The sequence below is a fragment of the Physella acuta genome, unplaced genomic scaffold (assembly GCF_028476545.2).
Source record: "Physella acuta isolate Inbredline_101_S28 unplaced genomic scaffold, ASM2847654v3 ptg000254l, whole genome shotgun sequence".
Classification (NCBI taxonomy): domain Eukaryota; kingdom Metazoa; phylum Mollusca; class Gastropoda; family Physidae; genus Physella; species Physella acuta.
Window position 1 is genome coordinate 689495 of NW_026731773.1, and position 18477 is coordinate 707971.

General features: G+C 37.9%; 1 protein-coding gene across 1 annotated transcript; it reads left to right on the forward strand.

The window, feature by feature from the left end:
- Window positions 1-7686: 7686 nt before the first annotated feature.
- LOC131938651 (DNA-directed RNA polymerase I subunit RPA12) lies at window positions 7687-14096 on the forward strand. Its single transcript, XM_059296763.1, has 5 exons — window positions 7687-7842; window positions 11207-11342; window positions 12045-12169; window positions 12838-12947; window positions 13983-14096. Exons 2-5 carry the CDS (start codon window positions 11213-11215, stop codon window positions 14005-14007), a joined length of 390 nt encoding a protein of 129 aa, XP_059152746.1. The 5' UTR covers window positions 7687-7842; window positions 11207-11212; the 3' UTR covers window positions 14008-14096.
- Window positions 14097-18477: the final 4381 nt, after the last annotated feature.

The following is an 18477-nucleotide window of genomic DNA, read 5'->3' on the forward strand; positions in this document are numbered from 1 at the left end:
TGGCATTTTTACTTCTAGATGTATTGCAGTCCCCAGCTTTCAAGCCTAATCTACCAAAGGTTTTGAACTGGGGACTTTTGTTCTAAGCTACCGATATAAGTACCTTTTTAGGTAGACGAAATTTCCTACATAAGATCATATTTCATTTGATTTCTTTATATTAGGCCTACATATTAGATTTTCTATTATATTAAAACTAATAATAAATCGCAAATTTAAAAAATGCAAAAAAAAAAGTAAAAATTAAATTTAGTTTGCCTTACTAAAATTAAAAGCCTGGCCATTCACTCAAGGAGAATATATTATTCCCTTCATAGGGTGCTCATTGATGTGTTGACTGATCCAAGAGATGATGGGAAATGACATTTGAATAGATTAATTTGTCGTTTTTTTAGTTCTCCGAGTTTTTCCATTGACGAGAGATTGGTGTTTCAATATAAGCAGTTATTTTCTGGGGTTTTTTTGTGATTAACGATAAAATGAAATGTATTTAAATACAGGCAGTTATTTTCTGGTTTTTATTTTGTGATTTACGATAAAATGAAATGTTTTTAAATACATGCATTTATTTTCTGTTTTTTGTGATTAACGATAAAATGAAATGTATTTAAATACAGGCATTTATTTTCTGTTTTTTTCTTTGTGATTAACGTTAAAAAGTAATGTATTTAAATTATTGTTTAAAAAAAAGACAGGATATTCAGAATATGTGAAAAGTTGAAGAATTTATTCTTTAGTAAATCTCAGTTGACAAGTTGTAAAATGTAACATACGAAATGTGACCGTGTTTTGTTAAGCGTTGAGTATGTCATTAGAAACACAAGATAAACAATGTACTTAACAACACATTACGTCCTATAGAGAAAGTAGGTTGTACTTATACAAGCAGTCATTTTGAACTCATGAGAAGCTTATTATTACAATAATGAAGTACTGGAGATCGCGTTATCAACCACCTGATGTCCAAAAGCAATTTTACGTATGTTGCTAGACAGAAACACTGCTTATACCTTATAACAAATAATTTCTTAAGACAGTAAATTCGTTTTATTTGCTTATTTTCAGTAAATAAAAAAGCTTCCATTTCTTTTGGGTTTTTTTTCCTCGACAAGTCCGCGTTAGAATTTTCATTGCTTTTCTGAGTGTTATAACATCGTCAATAATTAACGTTTAATGAATCAAACGTTAAACACACATTGTCTTATAAAACCATTTAATTTTTTCTACATTTACGATGTCAAATCATTTTCTCATGGGATGTATAGCCGATCATATTCAGGCATCAAAAGAACGATTGGAACCACACTACCAGCATTTCAACCAATGTCCAACCTTTACCGGCCCATATTTTAACCTGCTCACAGCACCATCCCACCATCGACAGGACGGTGTGACATGGGTCTTGTCCACTCACGTCCACGCCGTTAAACGTGACGCTACACGCGGGATTGGTTGGGTGCCGAGCTAGAGCGTAACCAATAAGCATTTTTTGTCGGCACTCCTCCAATGTTTTTAGGTTCTGACAGCTGTAGGGAATAAATTGAATTTTTGTTCATAATTAACCTTGGGAAAAAATCATCGTCACCTCAATAAGAAAAAAAAATGTACAGCTTTACATCGACCATTCTATACATCGATTAAAAAAAGAAGTTAAGGTAAGTGTTATATAACATTGCTGTATAACACCATAACTATGTATTAATATGACATTGATATACCACTTAATGACTGTCTAATTTTTTGACAGGTACATAGGCTACAGACAGAGCCACTAACTCACACACAAGGTCAAAGACAGAGCCACTAACTCACACACAAGGTCAAAGACAGAGCCACTAATTCACATACAAGGTCAAAGACAGAGCCACTCACACACAAGGTCAAAGACAGAGCCACTAACTCAGACACAAGGTCAAAGACAGAGCCACTAACTCACACACAAGGTCAAAGACAGAGCCACTAACTCACACACAAGGTGACAGACAGAGCCACTAACTCACACACAAGGTCAAAGACAGAGCCACTAACTCACACACAAGGTCAAAGACAGAGCCACTAACTCACCCTCTAGGTCAAAGACAGAGCCACTAACTCACACACAAGGTCAAAGACAGAGCCACTAACTCACCCTCTAGGTCAAAGACAGAGCCACTAACTCACCCTCTAGGTCAAAGACAGAGCCACTAACTCACACACAAGGTCAAAGACAGAGCCACTAACTCACACACAAGGTCAAAGACAGAGCCACTAACTCACACACAAGGTCAAAGACAGAACCACTAACTCACACACAAGGTCAAAGACAGAGCCACTAACTCACACACAAGGTCAAAGACAGAACCACTAACTCACACACAAGGTCAAAGACAGAGCCACTAACTCACACACTAGGTCAAAGACAGAGCCACTAACTCACACACAAGGTCAAAGACAGAGCCACTAACTCACACACAAGGTTAAAGACAGAGCCACTAACTCACCCTCTAGGTCAAAGACAGAGCCACTAACTCACACACAAGGTCAAAGACAGAGCCACTAACTCACACACAAGGTCAAAGACAGAGCCACTAACTCACCCTCTAGGTCACAGACAGAGCCACTAACTCACACACAAGGTCAAAGACAGAGCCACTAACTCACACACAAGGTCAAAGACAGAACCACTAACTCACACACAAGGTCAAAGACAGAGCCACTAACTCACACACTAGGTCAAAGACAGAGCCACTAACTCACACACAAGGTCAAAGACAGAACCACTAACTCACACACAAGGTCAAAGACAGAGCCACTAACTCACACACTAGGTCAAAGACAGAGCCACTAACTCACACACAAGGTGACAGACAGAGCCACTAACTCACACACAAGGTCAAAGACAGAGCCACTAACTCACACACAAGGTTAAAGACAGAGCCACTAACTCACACACAAGGTCAAAGACAGAGCCACTAACTCACCCTCTAGGTCAAAGACAGAGCCACTAACTCACACACTAGGTCAAAGACAGAGCCACTAACTCACACACAAGGTCAAAGACAGAGCCACTAACTCACACACAAGGTCAAAGACAGAGCCACTAACTCACCCTCTAGATCACAGACAGAGCCACTAACTCACACACAAGGTCACAGAGCCACTAACTCACACACAAGGTCAAAGACAGAGCCACTAACTCACACACAAGGTCAAAGACAGAGCCACTAACTCACCCTCTAGGTCACAGACAGAGCCACTAACTCACACACAAGGTCAAAGACAGAGCCACTAACTCACACACAAGGTCAAAGACAGAGCCACTAACTCACCCTCTAGGTCAAAGACAGAGCCACTAACTCACACACTAGGTCAAAGACAGAGCCACTAACTCACACACAAGGTCAAAGACAGAGCCACTAACTCACACACAAGGTCAAAGACAGAGCCACTAACTCACCCTCTAGATCACAGACAGAGCCACTAACTCACACACAAGGTCACAGAGCCACTAACTCACACACAAGGTCAAAGACAGAGCCACTAACTCACACACAAGGTCAAAGACAGAGCCACTAACTCACACACAAGGTCAAAGACAGAGCCACTAACTCACCCTCTAGGTCAAAGACAGAGCCACTAACTCACCCTCTAGGTCAAAGACAGAGCCACTAACTCACACACAAGGTCAAAGACAGAGCCACTAACTCACCCTCTAGGTCAAAGACAGAGCCACTAACTCACACACAAGGTCACAGACAGAGCCACTAACTCACACACAAGGTCAAAGACAGAGGCACTAACTCACCCTCTAGGTCAAAGACAGAGCCACTAACTCACACACTAGGTCAAAGACAGAGCCACTAACTCACCCTCTAGGTCAAAGACAGAGCCACTAACTCACCCTCTAGGTCAAAGACAGAGCCACTAACTCACCCTCTAGGTCACAGACAGAGCCACTAGCTCACACACAAGGTCAAAGACAGAGCCACTAACTCACACACAAGGTCAAAGACAGAGCCACTAACTCACCCTCTAGGTCACAGACAGAGCCACTAACTCACACACAAGGTCAAAGACAGAGCCACTAACTCACACACAAGGTCAAAGACAGAGCCACTAACTCACACACAAGGTCAAAGACAGAGCCACTAACTCACCCTCTAGGTCAAAGACAGAGCCACTAACTCACACACAAGGCCAGGGAATCGATCGTTGTCGCAGACTCTCCTGCATTTGGATGTGTCCTTCACCTCAGGGTTGGAGTGGGATCTGGAAGAGGCAGTCTGATGCTTTTCGAATCTTTGGGTTTTGCATTTTGTCATAATTTTATTAAAGGTATAATATTTTAATGAACCTATTTTTGCAAAAGAACTTATCCCAGCTTGCGAATGTACTTCAGTTAACAAATTTAGTACAGTCAACGAATCTACAGGAGGTAACAAGCTTACAACATCTAGTAGGTAATGAGCTTGTTCTAGCCAACGAACTTACCCCAACAACGAATTTTCCCCAGCTAACGAACTAATACAAAATTATGAACTCATCCAAACCTGCGAACTTATACAAATTTACCAACTTACCCCAAAAGCTAACTTACCCCAGCTAACGAACTTACCCCAACTGTTAACTTACCCCAGCGAACGAACTTACCCCAGCGAACGAACTTACCCCAGCTAACGAACTCACCCCAGCTAACGAACTCACCCCAGCTAACGAACTTACCCCAGTTAACGAACTTACCCCAGCTAACGAACTTACCACAAAATAACGAACTTACCCCAGCTAACGAACTTACCCCAGTTAACGAACTTACCCCAACAGCTCGTGGCTAAACAGAAGAAACATCAACAAACTAAGTGAAGCAAACATTTCTAACAGCTACCCAGCATATGCCCAATGGTAAACTATCACTGTAACAATGTTTATACAGAAACATGATGTGTTCTTCGGGACATGTCTTTTGTCCAGACCACCCCACCCTCCTCCCCAAGCCCCTCCCCTGGCCCCCTCACATGTTTTAAAATTATTGCAGTGTATTCCCTAAATCGATATGACAAAAGAAAACGTCTGTGCACCAAAGTAAATACAAGGTATAGATCATTAAAGAGATGAAACAAAAGACACAATAGCGGATGAGCTGGGCCGATATTTTAAGTCGAGTTTCGGGGCAGCTCATATGAATTGGTTTTTTTTTTTTTTTTTTTTTTAACATAACAAATGTAACATAATGTTTTTTCAGAAAGAGTTTAAATAGGTGTGTTAGTGCGTTGTTAAAGGTGCTGTGGCTCAATGGTATACGGTGACGCTCAGTGAGGGTGGGGGTGGAGCCCCACGCCTCCCCCTTGTGACGCCACTGTTCAGAATAGGACTACTAAAAGTTAAAGTGTGTACTTACAAATGTGTAGTGTAAGTTATTTAAGCTACTCAAGGTGTGTATATACGATGTGTCCCTGTGATATGGGGTGGGGATGTGTTTAAGGCGTGTGTATCTGGGGGGAGGATATCCGGCGAGTAGGTCAAGGGTGTGTCAGGGGTGTGTTTATAAAAAAGTCACGATGACAAAACTATCCAAAAAAAAAAAAACACGTAAGACCAAACCAAAGCATACAACAAAAACATTTTTTTTTGTAGCCCAATCAATTGTTGTACATTTTTATAGCAGTGAATGACCTACGATTATTTCGGTCGTCATTTAAGAACAAACCTTTCATTTTTTTTTATCAAGCTTTCCCAGTCGTCCAATAGTTTCTGATTACTAGCCCTCGTATAGAAACTTTGGTTTATAAGCAAAATAAATGATGATGACAAATTCAAACTGGATTAGTAATCAATGGTATAATAAGTGTAGAACTGTAATACCTTCATGTATGCATTAAAAGAGAGTTGTCCATTAATGAGTTATTTTAGTCGATATATATCAATTTTTTAATGACGTGGGATGTTGTAAAAAAAAATCCCCCCCCCCCCATGTATAGCATTTTAACTGTGCAAACATCACATTGAAGTCAGTTCGCCCTATCCCTCTTGTTTGTGCTAAATTGAGATAAGTATTATATTATTTTATTTTCCGCGGCACCAATAAATTGCGTTATGCGAATATAGCTAATTTTTTTACTCCCTTTTTCCTATCGTCAAGCCTCATTACAAAATAATGCGGGAGTGATCTCCCTTAAAATTTCTTGTTAGTGCTAAGAGTAAGAGAAATGGCACTTTCAGTGCAATCTGGATATATGAATGTTGTTTTTTAATTATTTTTTAAAATACTTAATTAAATACTTAATTTAAAAAAATATAATCGAGTAGAAAAAATGAATGTAAGCGTTTTGTGCATAAATGAGCGTAAATATTTTTCTTCATAAAGAAACTTTTAGTCAATTTTTTAAAAGCTAATTAAATATCTAATTAAGTCACATTGCATTGTCATCGAGTTTTGACCAACGTGAAAAGTTTAAAAAGGAACAGTCCGATAGATGTGATAGTGTTTGAGAAATCTGAAATATATTTTGATTTTAGCTCGATTACATCCTTTATATTCCTTATACGATACAGTGGGGAGGTGTAAAACGGCGAAAAGTATTAGAATTTCATGTAATTTTTCCTTGCACGCAGGGCAAGCGCTACCTATAAGGCGAACTAGGTGGTCGCCTAGGGTGCTGTCCGTAGGGGGCGCCAAAATGGGTTGGAAAACCAAATTGAAAGTTTTATGGTGCAAATTGAAAGTTTGTCCCGGGCGCCGGGAAGGGACGCTACGCCTCTGATCTTTCTTCTTCTTCGTTCTTAATTTTTAGTGTTGGGAGGGATCGAGCCTTATCTCAGTTATCTGCCAGAGGGTTTGAACTCGAGATTTTTTTCGAATTTATCAACCATGAGCTTTGCCGACTCGACCATGCTGCCATCACAATTAAGCGTTACGTGTCAACTGGTTATGCGCCAATGAGGCCATTGACTCCGATTTCAGCCTGCTTTTCTTTTTGGATTTGCTTCCATAGCCTTTGTCCAACCAAGAACAAACTACAAGCAGAGTTTCTTCCAGGCATCTCTTCGGGGGGAAATTTTTTACCGCCCCCCCCCCCCCCGAACGAAATGAAATTTATATAATTTATATAGAAAATATATACTTTTAACAGTGTCCGCCCCCCCCCCCCCAAGATTTCAAGTGCCCCCCCCCCCACGGAGAAAAAAAGTCTGGAAGAAACACTGACTACAAGGCAGCAGTTGTTTGATTTTGGAGTTGTCTAACGAGCCTCATCTGCCCGAGGGTTCGAACTCGAGACTTTTCGGTTTAGCAACCATGAGCTTTACCGACTCGACCACGCCGACCCCTACGCCTCTGAAAATACAGGGGCACGAAAAAAATTGCGAGAGGGGGGGGGGGGGCGCTTTTAATAAGTATACCTAGCGCGCTAAATAACCTGGCGCCGGCACTGTTTGCACGATTACAATACTTTCTCAATAGGCTACTATGTATACGAGAAGTAAAAAAAAACAAGACCCACCTTCCCGTTTTCTCCGCCAAAATGACATCACAAAGATTGAGATCAGGAAAGATTATTTCAAATAATTACTTTTTAAATTAGGCATAGGCCTACTCAAAACACTTTTCTTGGACAGTTACCATTTTAATGTATATGTGGACGATGTGGGTTTTCGTGAGAACCTCCGGAAACTTTAATTCAAGGGAAATAACTACAAAAAAGATATAACAATAACAATGCATACACGACTATAACAACACGCCGTGTTTCGAAACAGATCTGTGTCCAGACTACACTACTGACTAGATCTAGAATCTATAGTCTTCTTTTGATTTCTAGGTCCCAATTTAAAGATCTAGCTTCTAGATTTCTAGATCTATATCAAACTGTAAGCCTTATTCATATACTTTTATACTGTGATGAACTTAAACTTGATTTAATAGGCTATTTCATTTAATTTATTTAGTTAGGGCCTAGCACACTTCACTATTATAGTACTATTATAGTTATAGTGAATAGTGTGACTTCTTTTGAGTTAGACTAGTGACTAGGTCGCTAGACTATACTATTATATCTATATACTAGAAATTTAGATCTATATACTACGGTTCATTACTCGATCCGATCTAAAATCTAAGTTATTTATAATAATATCGAAGTGTCTATTCACAGTCGACTGTGAATAGCCTATTGGGGCTATTCACAGTGACCGTTTTTGATAGATTTAATGTTAAAAATACCTAACTAGGCATGAAGATATGTGGTCGAGCGGTCATTGGGAGTGGCTGCCGTGCCAGAAGGTGTGGGTTCAAATCCTTCAGATGCCCTATTAACTATGACTCTTAATCTATGCCTTTCAATCTTAATATCAAAATATTTTTTCAGTTACTTGTGTTACTCATCGAAGGGTTACTTTTGTTAATTTTTTTTTGTGACGTTATTGTTGGCATATCAGCAAAAAAAAAAAAAAGAGAGGAAAAAACACAAAAGTGTGATGGAAACTGTGAATTATAGCTGATTATATTCTAGTGTATAGATTTAGAGTGCATAATTGATCATCTATGACCTACGTAGCCTCAGTAGCAGCTATATCTGATATTAGCCTAAAAGCTAAACTAAACTTTAATTGTAATAACTTTTTTATAACAAAATAAAAATAGCACTGCTCTCTTAATCTATACCTCATTCCCCAGTCACAATAAATGCTTTTATTATTTTAAGATATTATTCACAGTCGTATTTAGCATGAAATGACAGCCAACTTTGAATAGCCGTATTAGGGCTATTCACAGTCGGCTGGGAATAGCCCCAATACGGCTATTCCCAACCGGCTGGGAATAGCCTTGGCCTATTTATATTTATATTACGCCTTACGCCTAATATTTAAGTTTAAAGTTAACCACTACCAAGTTACTAGAGGCTATTTTTTTTAACTTAATTAAGTTTACTTAGGCCTAAGTATTTTCCTATTTGTTATTGAAATTATAGGCTATAGGCCTACTATTTAATATTTATTGTATGTTTTTAAGTTTTAAGTTTTTAAGTCTAAAAATTAAAAAAAATAAAAACTCCTTGGCTTAGAGTGTTTCAGTGTAAGAGTCTAAGACTGACTAAGACTAAGCCAAGCACTAGGTCACTTGACTAAGGCAACTAACAAACAACTAGATCTATATTGCAACTGTTATTCTAAGTTAACAGTTGAGTTAATACTGAGTTGAAGTTCAGTAAGTTGACCCTTCACTGTCACATAGTCTTAGTCTTAATGAATGTAACATGTATTACTATGCAAGTCTTACTCTTAGTACTTTAGTAATAGAGTAATAGTAGTCTTACTGCTGTGTTTTAGACCATTAGGTGTTAGGTTTGTTATATTAACCGTGTTAAGTGTAAGTCTCTAGTCACAGCACTACTCTACTGAACTGTAGCCTAGTGTAGTAGACTAGTCACTGTGTGTTAAGTGGTATTCAGAGTAAAATGTGTGTGTAATGCTGTAAAGTACTGTCATTTAATGTAAAAGTCAATGTTGTACTTGTGTATTAGACAGTAAACCAGTATATGAGGTTACAGTAAAAATCAGTAAAAAATAAACTTAGGCCTAAACATTTTTAACCATTTTGCTCCTAGGCTGCTGCGCATTTCTCACTCCCCACTTCTTAAGGAAAGGGGCAACACTCTTTAAAATATAATCTAAATATAGGTTGGGTCTTTTAAAATTTTCAGAACAAAGCAAATCTCATCCACAGCAGACATACATTGCTGAAACAAAAGTAAAATGGACAACATGTAATAAAATGAATTCTTTGCTACACTTAATTGAACAAAAATAAATTAATTCATAACCATGCCAACAGCAAACACGCTTTGTTGTAATGGACGTAGCACTACTAGACAACTACTATTATTAGCAATTTCCAATTTTAGAAGTACCCACATGTCTAATATTTCTTAAATTAAATATCATTATCACTACTACTATTTATTTTCTTCTAAATTATAAGTGTCCCATCATAACTTAGTCCAAAGGCATCATTAACACAAAAATCATGACTCCACAGCAAAAAGATGCAAATATAAAAAAAGAAGCGTTTGGCGATATCAGGGGTTAAAGGGTTAAATAAGTAATTTACTCTAATAGATATTTACACAACATATAGATCTAGATCTGGGACTTACTCAGTGGGAGAATACAGGTGTGGATAAGGGTCAGGCCCAGGCTGGAGTAACATATTAAGCCTCTTTGTAAGGGGTCGGCGTGGCCGAGTCGGTAAAGCTCATGGTTGCTAAACTGAAAAGTCTCGAGTTCAAACCCTCGGGCAGATGAGGCTCGTTAGCTGGGGACAGCCACTCTTCTAGGAGAGACAACTCCAAAATCAAACAACTGCTGCCTTGTAATTTGTTCTTGATTGGACAAAGGCTATGGAAGCAAATCCAAAAAGAAAAGCAGGCTGAAATCGGAGTCAATGGCCTCAATGGCGCATAACCAGTTGACACGTATCCTTAATTGACGAGAATTGTGATGGAAGCATGGTCGAGTCGGCAAAGCTCATGTTTGATAAATTGGAAAAAAAAAAAAAGTCTCGAGCTCAAACCCTCTGGAAGATAAGGCTCGATCCCTTCCAACACTAAAAATTAAGGACGAAGAAGAAGAAGAATCCTCTTTGTAAATAGTAATCAGTACAATGGTTACAAGTACACTAAACAAGTACTTGTACTTGTTTAGTGTACTTGTGTAAAAACAGTAACCAACTAGAACAGGGATAAGGCACACAATGTCAAACTGTAAAAGTAGAAGTAAAGTTCCCCTTCCAAATCTGATGATATATGGGGCCATAGAAGTGGAGTTCACATGTTTCTGTGACCTCGGCATATGAAGAGATAGTGTGCTCAGCTCTATGCCCAACCGCCTTTACTTTCCCTAGCGTGAGTTAAGTACCCATCAGAGCTGGGTTGACTCAGGGACGGTCTACTGATTTGAATCAGGATTCGAACTCGAGACTCACAGGTTAGCAGTCTAGCTCTATACTGCTAGCCCACTCCATCCCTTGATTACATTTCCCAACCTACACTTTTTAAAAGAACCCTATTTGATATTTTAAGAATTGTTATTGAAGCCCTTATTTTTTCTGTTTAATCATCATGTTGGATCACAAACAATGTACTAGCCTTCTCACCAATAGGCTGTTGAAATATATTGAATGTATATTTACGCCTTTTTTTTACATCTATTTAATGAGTTTTAATATATTTCACAGATCACAATGTCAGAACCTCCACCCTTTACCACTGATCTACAGTTTTGTCCTTTCTGTGGCTCTGTGCTACCTCTGCCTAGTATTGGACAAAGTATTATTTCATGTGCACGGTGTCCAGCTACAAGGAACTTAAAAGGTAGGTTAAGGGTTAAACTATAGACATGTATCATTTCGTATGAACAATATCTAGCTGCAAGGAATTAAAAAGGTAGGGTAAAACTAAACAATTTGATTGGTGCTACTAAATTAGCCATACATGAATGTCATACAACATTGTCAGATGGTAGAACACAACTGATAACCTGAAAGGTGAACCATTAGGTGTAGCCCAGCAACCAAATACAAGGGTCCCAGGAAATTTTCATCCAGTGGCCCCACTCAAGCTTAATCCACACCTAGGATAAGAGGATTGTGTTGGGACCTCAAGATCTACACAAATTACTTCTTGAGCATTAGTGTTGCATATGCTCAGAGACATTCTTAGGGACAAATTTAAAATCATGTGAACAGTTGATCAAATAAAATAACTTTCTAGTGTAATAAACTTTTACTCCATCACATTTACTTTTTTTACCTCTTAGTTTGTCATTTTTTAACTAATTTTTTTAGCATAAATTAATCTATCATTTAACACTTAGAGGTATGTTTAACTTTACTCAGATATTTTGCAACAATCAAACCATTCAGTTTAAAATAATTTTTAATTGCTTTTTTAAATTGATTGTTTTTTATTGCAACTGTTATCTGTTTTGATAGGTGTCTAAGGGAGGAAACTGCCATCAACTTTTGTTCAGATTTAAAAAATTAGTAGCTTTTCTTTTACATCTGTTTTCTCCAGAATACCAAGATGTCACAGAAACTTTTATCATTCATTTCAACGCCCCCAAAAGAAAACAAAAGAAAAATAAAGAAGCAGAAGATCTCATAAAAGAAGAGTTGATACCTGAATTCCAGGGCCCAACTGTAAGAAGTTCAGTTAATTAAATGCAGTATTTGATCTGAAATAAGCCTAACAAGTTGCTCTTAAAAACATTTTCTGCAACTAATTTTTATTCTGTCTGTAGTTTAATAATTTTAATGGATAAAAAAATTGTCTGATTATAATTTATTTTAGAGTTTATTCTTGAAATTAATTCACCTTAAAATAGTGTAATTTTAAGTGGGGAGGCTGGGGATCCAACATAGCAAACAATCAGCTTCTCACCATAGTTTGGTATATGGTGAACCAGTGTTTAAAAATTATCTTTGATGAATTAGGTGAACGAGTGTTTAAAAATTATCTTTGATGAATTAGGTGAACGAGTGTTTAAAAATTATCTTTGATGAATTAGGTGAACCAGTGTTTAAAAATTATCTTTGATGAATTAGGTGAACGAGTGTTTAAAAATTATCTTTGATGAATTAGGTGAACCAGTGTTTAAAAATTATCTTTGATGAATTAGGTGAACCAGTGTTTAAAAATTATCTTTGATGAATTAGGTGAACCAGTGTTTAAAAATTATCTTTGATGAATTAGGTGAACCAGTGTTTAAAAAATTATCTTTGATGAATCAGGTGAACTAGCCATTTAAATAATTACCTTTGATGTACCAGGTGAACTAGTATTTAAAAATGTATTCTTGATGAATCAGGTGGAGCGCCAGTGTTCCAGGTGCAACCACGACATCATGATCTACACAACCAGGCAGACACGATCGGCAGACGAGGGTCAGACAGTTTTTTACACATGTGTCAAGTGCAAGTAAGTTTCACTTTTTTGTGTTTCTTCTTCTTTGTTCTTAATTTTTAGTGCTGGAAGGGATCGAGCCTTATCTGCCAGAGGGTTTGAACTCGAGCCTTTTTCAAATTTATTAACCATGGTCTTTTGCCGACTCGATCACGCCTCCATCACAATGAAGGATACGTGTCAACTGGTTATGCGCCATTGAGGCCATCGACTCCAATTTCAGCCTGCTTTTTGGAGTTGTCTCTCCTAGAAGAGTGGCTTTCCCCAGCTAATGAGCCTCATCTGCCCGAGGGTTTGAACTCGTAACTTTTCGGTTTAGCAACCATGAGCTTTACCGACTCGATCACACCGACACCTACTTTTTGTGTGATGTGTGATATAAGTTTCACTTTTTGTGTGATGTGTGATGTAAGTTTCACTTTTTGTGTGATGTGTGATATAAGTTTCACTTTTTGTGTGATGTGTGATATTAGTTTCACTTTTTGTGTGATGTGTGATATAAGTTTCACTTTTTGTGTGATATGTTGTTTCACTTGTCTTTGTGATATGTGACAAAAGTTTCACATGTCATTGTGATGTGTGATATAAGTTTCACTTTTTTGTGTAATGTTTCAAATGTTATAAGTTACACTTTTTGTGATAGGTGAACAGAACCGCTATAACTCTCAAATGTTTGTGTGATGTGTGAAATGCTATAAGTTTCACTGTTTTGTGTGATTTGTTTGTGTGCTATTTAATGTTGATTATTATTTATATTTTATAAACTACAATACCAATTTTTTTTAAACTGTCACTGGATAATCAATGTTAAACAACCACTTTAAGCAGAGAACAAAATAAAGAAAATTGTTTTTAAATGTTTTTATTAATTCTCTCAAGCGCAAGTTTTTTTTTTCAAGCTTATATGTTTTTGATATATTCACATAGAGATATCTTAAGTCAAAATTTTCTTTTATTCTTGGTAAAAATACAATTTTTCATTGTTTTGTGACCAGCTACTCTTTGTTTTAAAAGATAATATGATTTATTTATTTTTGTTTTGTTTTGCAGATTTCAAGACATTGAGTATTCCTAGTTTTTATCCCATGCCAGAGTGAATACAGTCCAATGAATATTTTGCTATGCTAACTTGTTTATACATGTCAATAAAATAAAATAAAATTACTAGTGCTGTTTATGTGTGAATTTATAATATGGTGCATATATAATATGGTACAAGTTATTTGTAGAAACTTCAGTGCAGCTTTACAAATGTTTATATGTTTTTATGTAAGTGTTGTTACGGTCTGGGCTTTTGATAGTGTTAAGGCTGAAGTATCCATATTTGCAAAATCTACCTAACCTCTAAGTTCTTTCTGCTATCTATATCACTTCCTTTCCAATTCTTCTTATGCTATAGACGTGTGTGTACTATAATGTTTACTTTTTAATCTCAATATAACTAAAACACTATAGTTTTAAGGTTAATGTAAATGTGTAAGTAAAAGGGACGCTGCTCAAAATCTACGCAAATACTTTTATGTAACAATCCTTACAGTTTAATGTTGATGATTAGGCGTAAGAATAAAAGAATGAAGAATAAAATCTTTGTTCTTAGTTCTAACGATTCCATCAAAGTCCACAAGGTCAAGCTACATCAATATTCTAACCCCTCATACATCACACAGCCCATAAGGTCAAGCTACATCAATATTCTGACCCCTCCATCACACACACACCCCATAAGGTCAAGCTACGTCAATATTCTAACCCCTCCCACATCACAAACAACCCATAAGGTCAAGCTACATCAATATTCTGACCCCTCCTGGATCAAAGCCCATAAGGTCAAGCTACATCAATATTCTGACCCCTCATACATCACACACCTCAAGCGCAGTAGGGTAGCGAGGGGGGTGGCGGGGGGGGACATATGTCCCCGGGCGCCGACCTTAGGGGGCGCCGAAATGGGTTGGAAAAATAAATTGAAAGGTTGAGGGGGGTGCAAATCGAAAGTTTGAGGGGGGGGGGGGGTGCATATGGAAATCTCGAGGGGGGTGCAAATCGAAAGTTTGAAGGGGGGGGTGCATATGGAAATCTCGAGGGAGGGGGTGCAAATCAAAAGTTTGAGGGGGGGGGGGTGCAAATCGAAATCTTGAGGGGGGGTGGGTGCAAATCGAAAAGTTTGTCCCCGGGCGCCGGGAAGGGTCGCTACGCCTCTGCTCAAGCGTCATCAATATTCTAACCCCTCCATCATACACAGCCCATAAGGTCAAGCTACATCAATATTCTAACCCCTCCCAAATCACACACACATCCAGAGAATGTTATCAGCTGATGTTTGCAAACAATGCCAATCCATCCCCAGAAAGTTTTAAGTTTGAACTTTACTCTTGTTAATATCAAGATAATTTCACAATAATAGTTTACAGAAGCTCTTTTTTTCTATGTAAAGCGAAGTAACTCCATTAAAATAACCGATTTATAAGCCTAGCCTAGTCATGTCCCCTTAAAATGGTAAACTCTCAGTCAACACGAAAGCGAAATAACTCCATTAAAATAATCGACAAGATAAACCTAGCCTAGTTACGCCCCCTTAAAATGGTAAACTCTCAGTAATTCACACGCACAGAAGGCGATTGTGTTTGGGTGGTTGGTAAAAAATCGGAAAAAATAAACCTCGTGTTTTTAAACCATCTTGTCTTTTAACAAAAATTTTATGTAACAACGTTTTTCAAGACTGTAATGTATGTTTATATTGTTTATTTGTGAGTTGTTTAATAACAGAAGACTATGAGCTATTGGAAACAAATCTGCCCACGTTTTAAGACAATGAGAAAAATAAAAAACTTGAAACGTGTTGGGTTATGTGCTCTTTATTTCAACATTTTAAACTAGTTTTAAGAATAATTTGAGATCCGCGTCCGGGGTACTTTGCAAAATTGATTACCGCGTTCGTGATCTAAATGATACAGACACAAAGAGATGAAACTTAGGTAACTAATAAATAAATATAATAGATAGTGTGTGATGACGGGGTTAGTGTGTGACGACGGGTTTTGTGTGTAAACAATGAGAGCGTGTGACGTTTGTGTATGTTTGAATGAACGTAGGACAGTGGCTAGTTCAAGTTAAACAAAAAAAAGGGGGGGGGGGTGTTCTGACAGGTGCGTGGCTGAGTAATGTTCATCGGGTTAACAATAAGTTGTTGTTTTTTAATGGGGGACGGGGGGAGGGGAGTAATGGAATGTAGCACACGTGTCAAAAATTGTGATACGGTATGTTCATGAGCGATATCAATTTTATTTTTTTAAAAACCAGACAGATAGTGTTAGTGTAAGAAGACATGTTGACTCATGTTGTGATCGTGTAAGACAGGGGTCTCCAAACTACGGCCCGAGGGGGGGGGGGGTGTAGGGTCGGGGTTAGGGGAAAGTGGGGGGGGGGGGGGGGTTAGTGTTTTAAAGCAAATATTTTCAGTGGCAGCATTGGTACTGTCGAATTTACAAATTATGAATTACTGAAAAGTAGAAAATAAAACAACTAAATAGCGGCGTATGATACGCTGCGGGTCAGCTCGTAGGTACTAAAGTGCTAAAGTGACCCACGCTTTTCTTTATAGTTATTTAAATAGTAGTCTATAATTTATTTTCTACTTTTTAGTGCATTATTACATAAAAGCTTGTTATTAAAACGTTTTTTTAAATGAATTTTTTTACCCCCTCCGCTTGTAGGCGTAGGCCTACTGTCATAAAAATTAACTGGGGCAACATGCATGTTTATTTTTTGTTAAGCGCGACAACTCTTTTATACTGTCGACAGCATCATCCAAGCTTGGTTACTTCCCCTTAAGAGAGGATTATAATATCTGAATATGTGACTATGTGATGAGGGTATGTCATGCCACCCCACCCCCCCCCCTCTCCCTACACGGACAATATAGAACACAATATTAAAATCAAATATGAAATAAATAATTTAATCACCGTCCACCCACACTAAGGTAAATGGATGGGGTGAGTGGTGTGTGTGGAGGAGGGAGGGGGGGGGGGTGACTATGAAGTAAAAACAATCGGTAAAATAAGCTTCCTCCTTAGAGGCATCTTATTTATTTAATAAAATAACATCGTTTCAAAGACTAGTTCTCTTTTTTCAATATTGTTTGAACGTATGGGAAAAAATTCTACCTTCCTTTTAAAACATATTAAAGAAATAATACATAAATTGAAACGCGCTGGAAGTTATGTGATGTTGTATTACATTTTTAAAACAAGTTACGAGAAAGATTTCAGAATTATACCCTATGTACTTCACAATGTCGATGGATGCTTTAGTGATATAGAACATAGTTTTAAAAAGTTCTAAGCTTGTTACCAAATATATACTGATATATGTGTATGTTGTCTGGTGACTACAGTTAGATCGGTTGTGTGATGACGGAGTTTTGTTTGTACGTGAAAGTGCTACGTGTAAACAATGTGTAGTGAGATTGTCTGACATTCGTGTATGTTCGATGGGTGGGTGTAGGACAGTGTCTAGTGCAAGGTTAACAAGTGTTGGTGTGTTTTGACATGTGGGTGGCTGAGCTAGTGTTCAGGGGACGAACAATGAGAGATGGGAAAAGGGAAACAACTGGTGACACGGACTATGGAGGGGGGGGGGGTGTGAAGGAGAATAGATTAAACACGCATGTCAAAACCTATGACATGGTGTGTTCAACAGCTATTTTACTTTTTATTTTTGATATGGGAAATTTCTTAACGTGTGTTGGCTATTGAAAAGACTTCCCAAGATAAACTAGCTCAACTGTATCGCTTTGCTGTTTTTGGTAGACATATTAAATTGTGTAAGTTGACTGGATTCTGTTGTTCATTCTGTGTGTGTAGATTCTGTGTGGGGATTATGATTTGTTCGTGGGATCAGCAAGGACTGTTTATTTCTGGACAGTGCTTCTATGTAATTAATAGGACCCATCACCAAAAAAAAACCAACAACAGAGGAAACACCAACAAGGCTCCATCAATAAAAGGCCCGATCAACGAGAGGAACAATAAGCTAGAGGACCCATCAGCTAGTGTACCCATCAGCTAGAGGCTCCATCAGCTAGATCAACAAGATGATCAAACACAATGAAAATCAGTAAGTGCGTAGCGGGCTTGTATATGTATACAGTAAACAAAAACAAAATATTATAAACAAACTACCACAAACCAACGAACATAAGTTACCACCATTAACTGACAACAGACCAACGAACAACAACTAACCCATTAACAGACAACCAACCAAACATAGACCACAAAATCACTAACTTTCAAATGACAAACAATTAGGACGTCATTATACCTCCCAGTCTACAAGTAGGACATCATTACACATTAATCATGTAAGTAGGGCGTCATCACACATTCCAGTACATAATTAGGACGTCCCAGCATACAATTAAGATGTCATTACACCTCACAGCTTACCATTTGAACGTCATTAAACCCCCAAGCCTACAAGCAGAGCGTCATTACACTTCCCAGCTTACAAATAGGACGTCATTACACATTTAGTATATAAG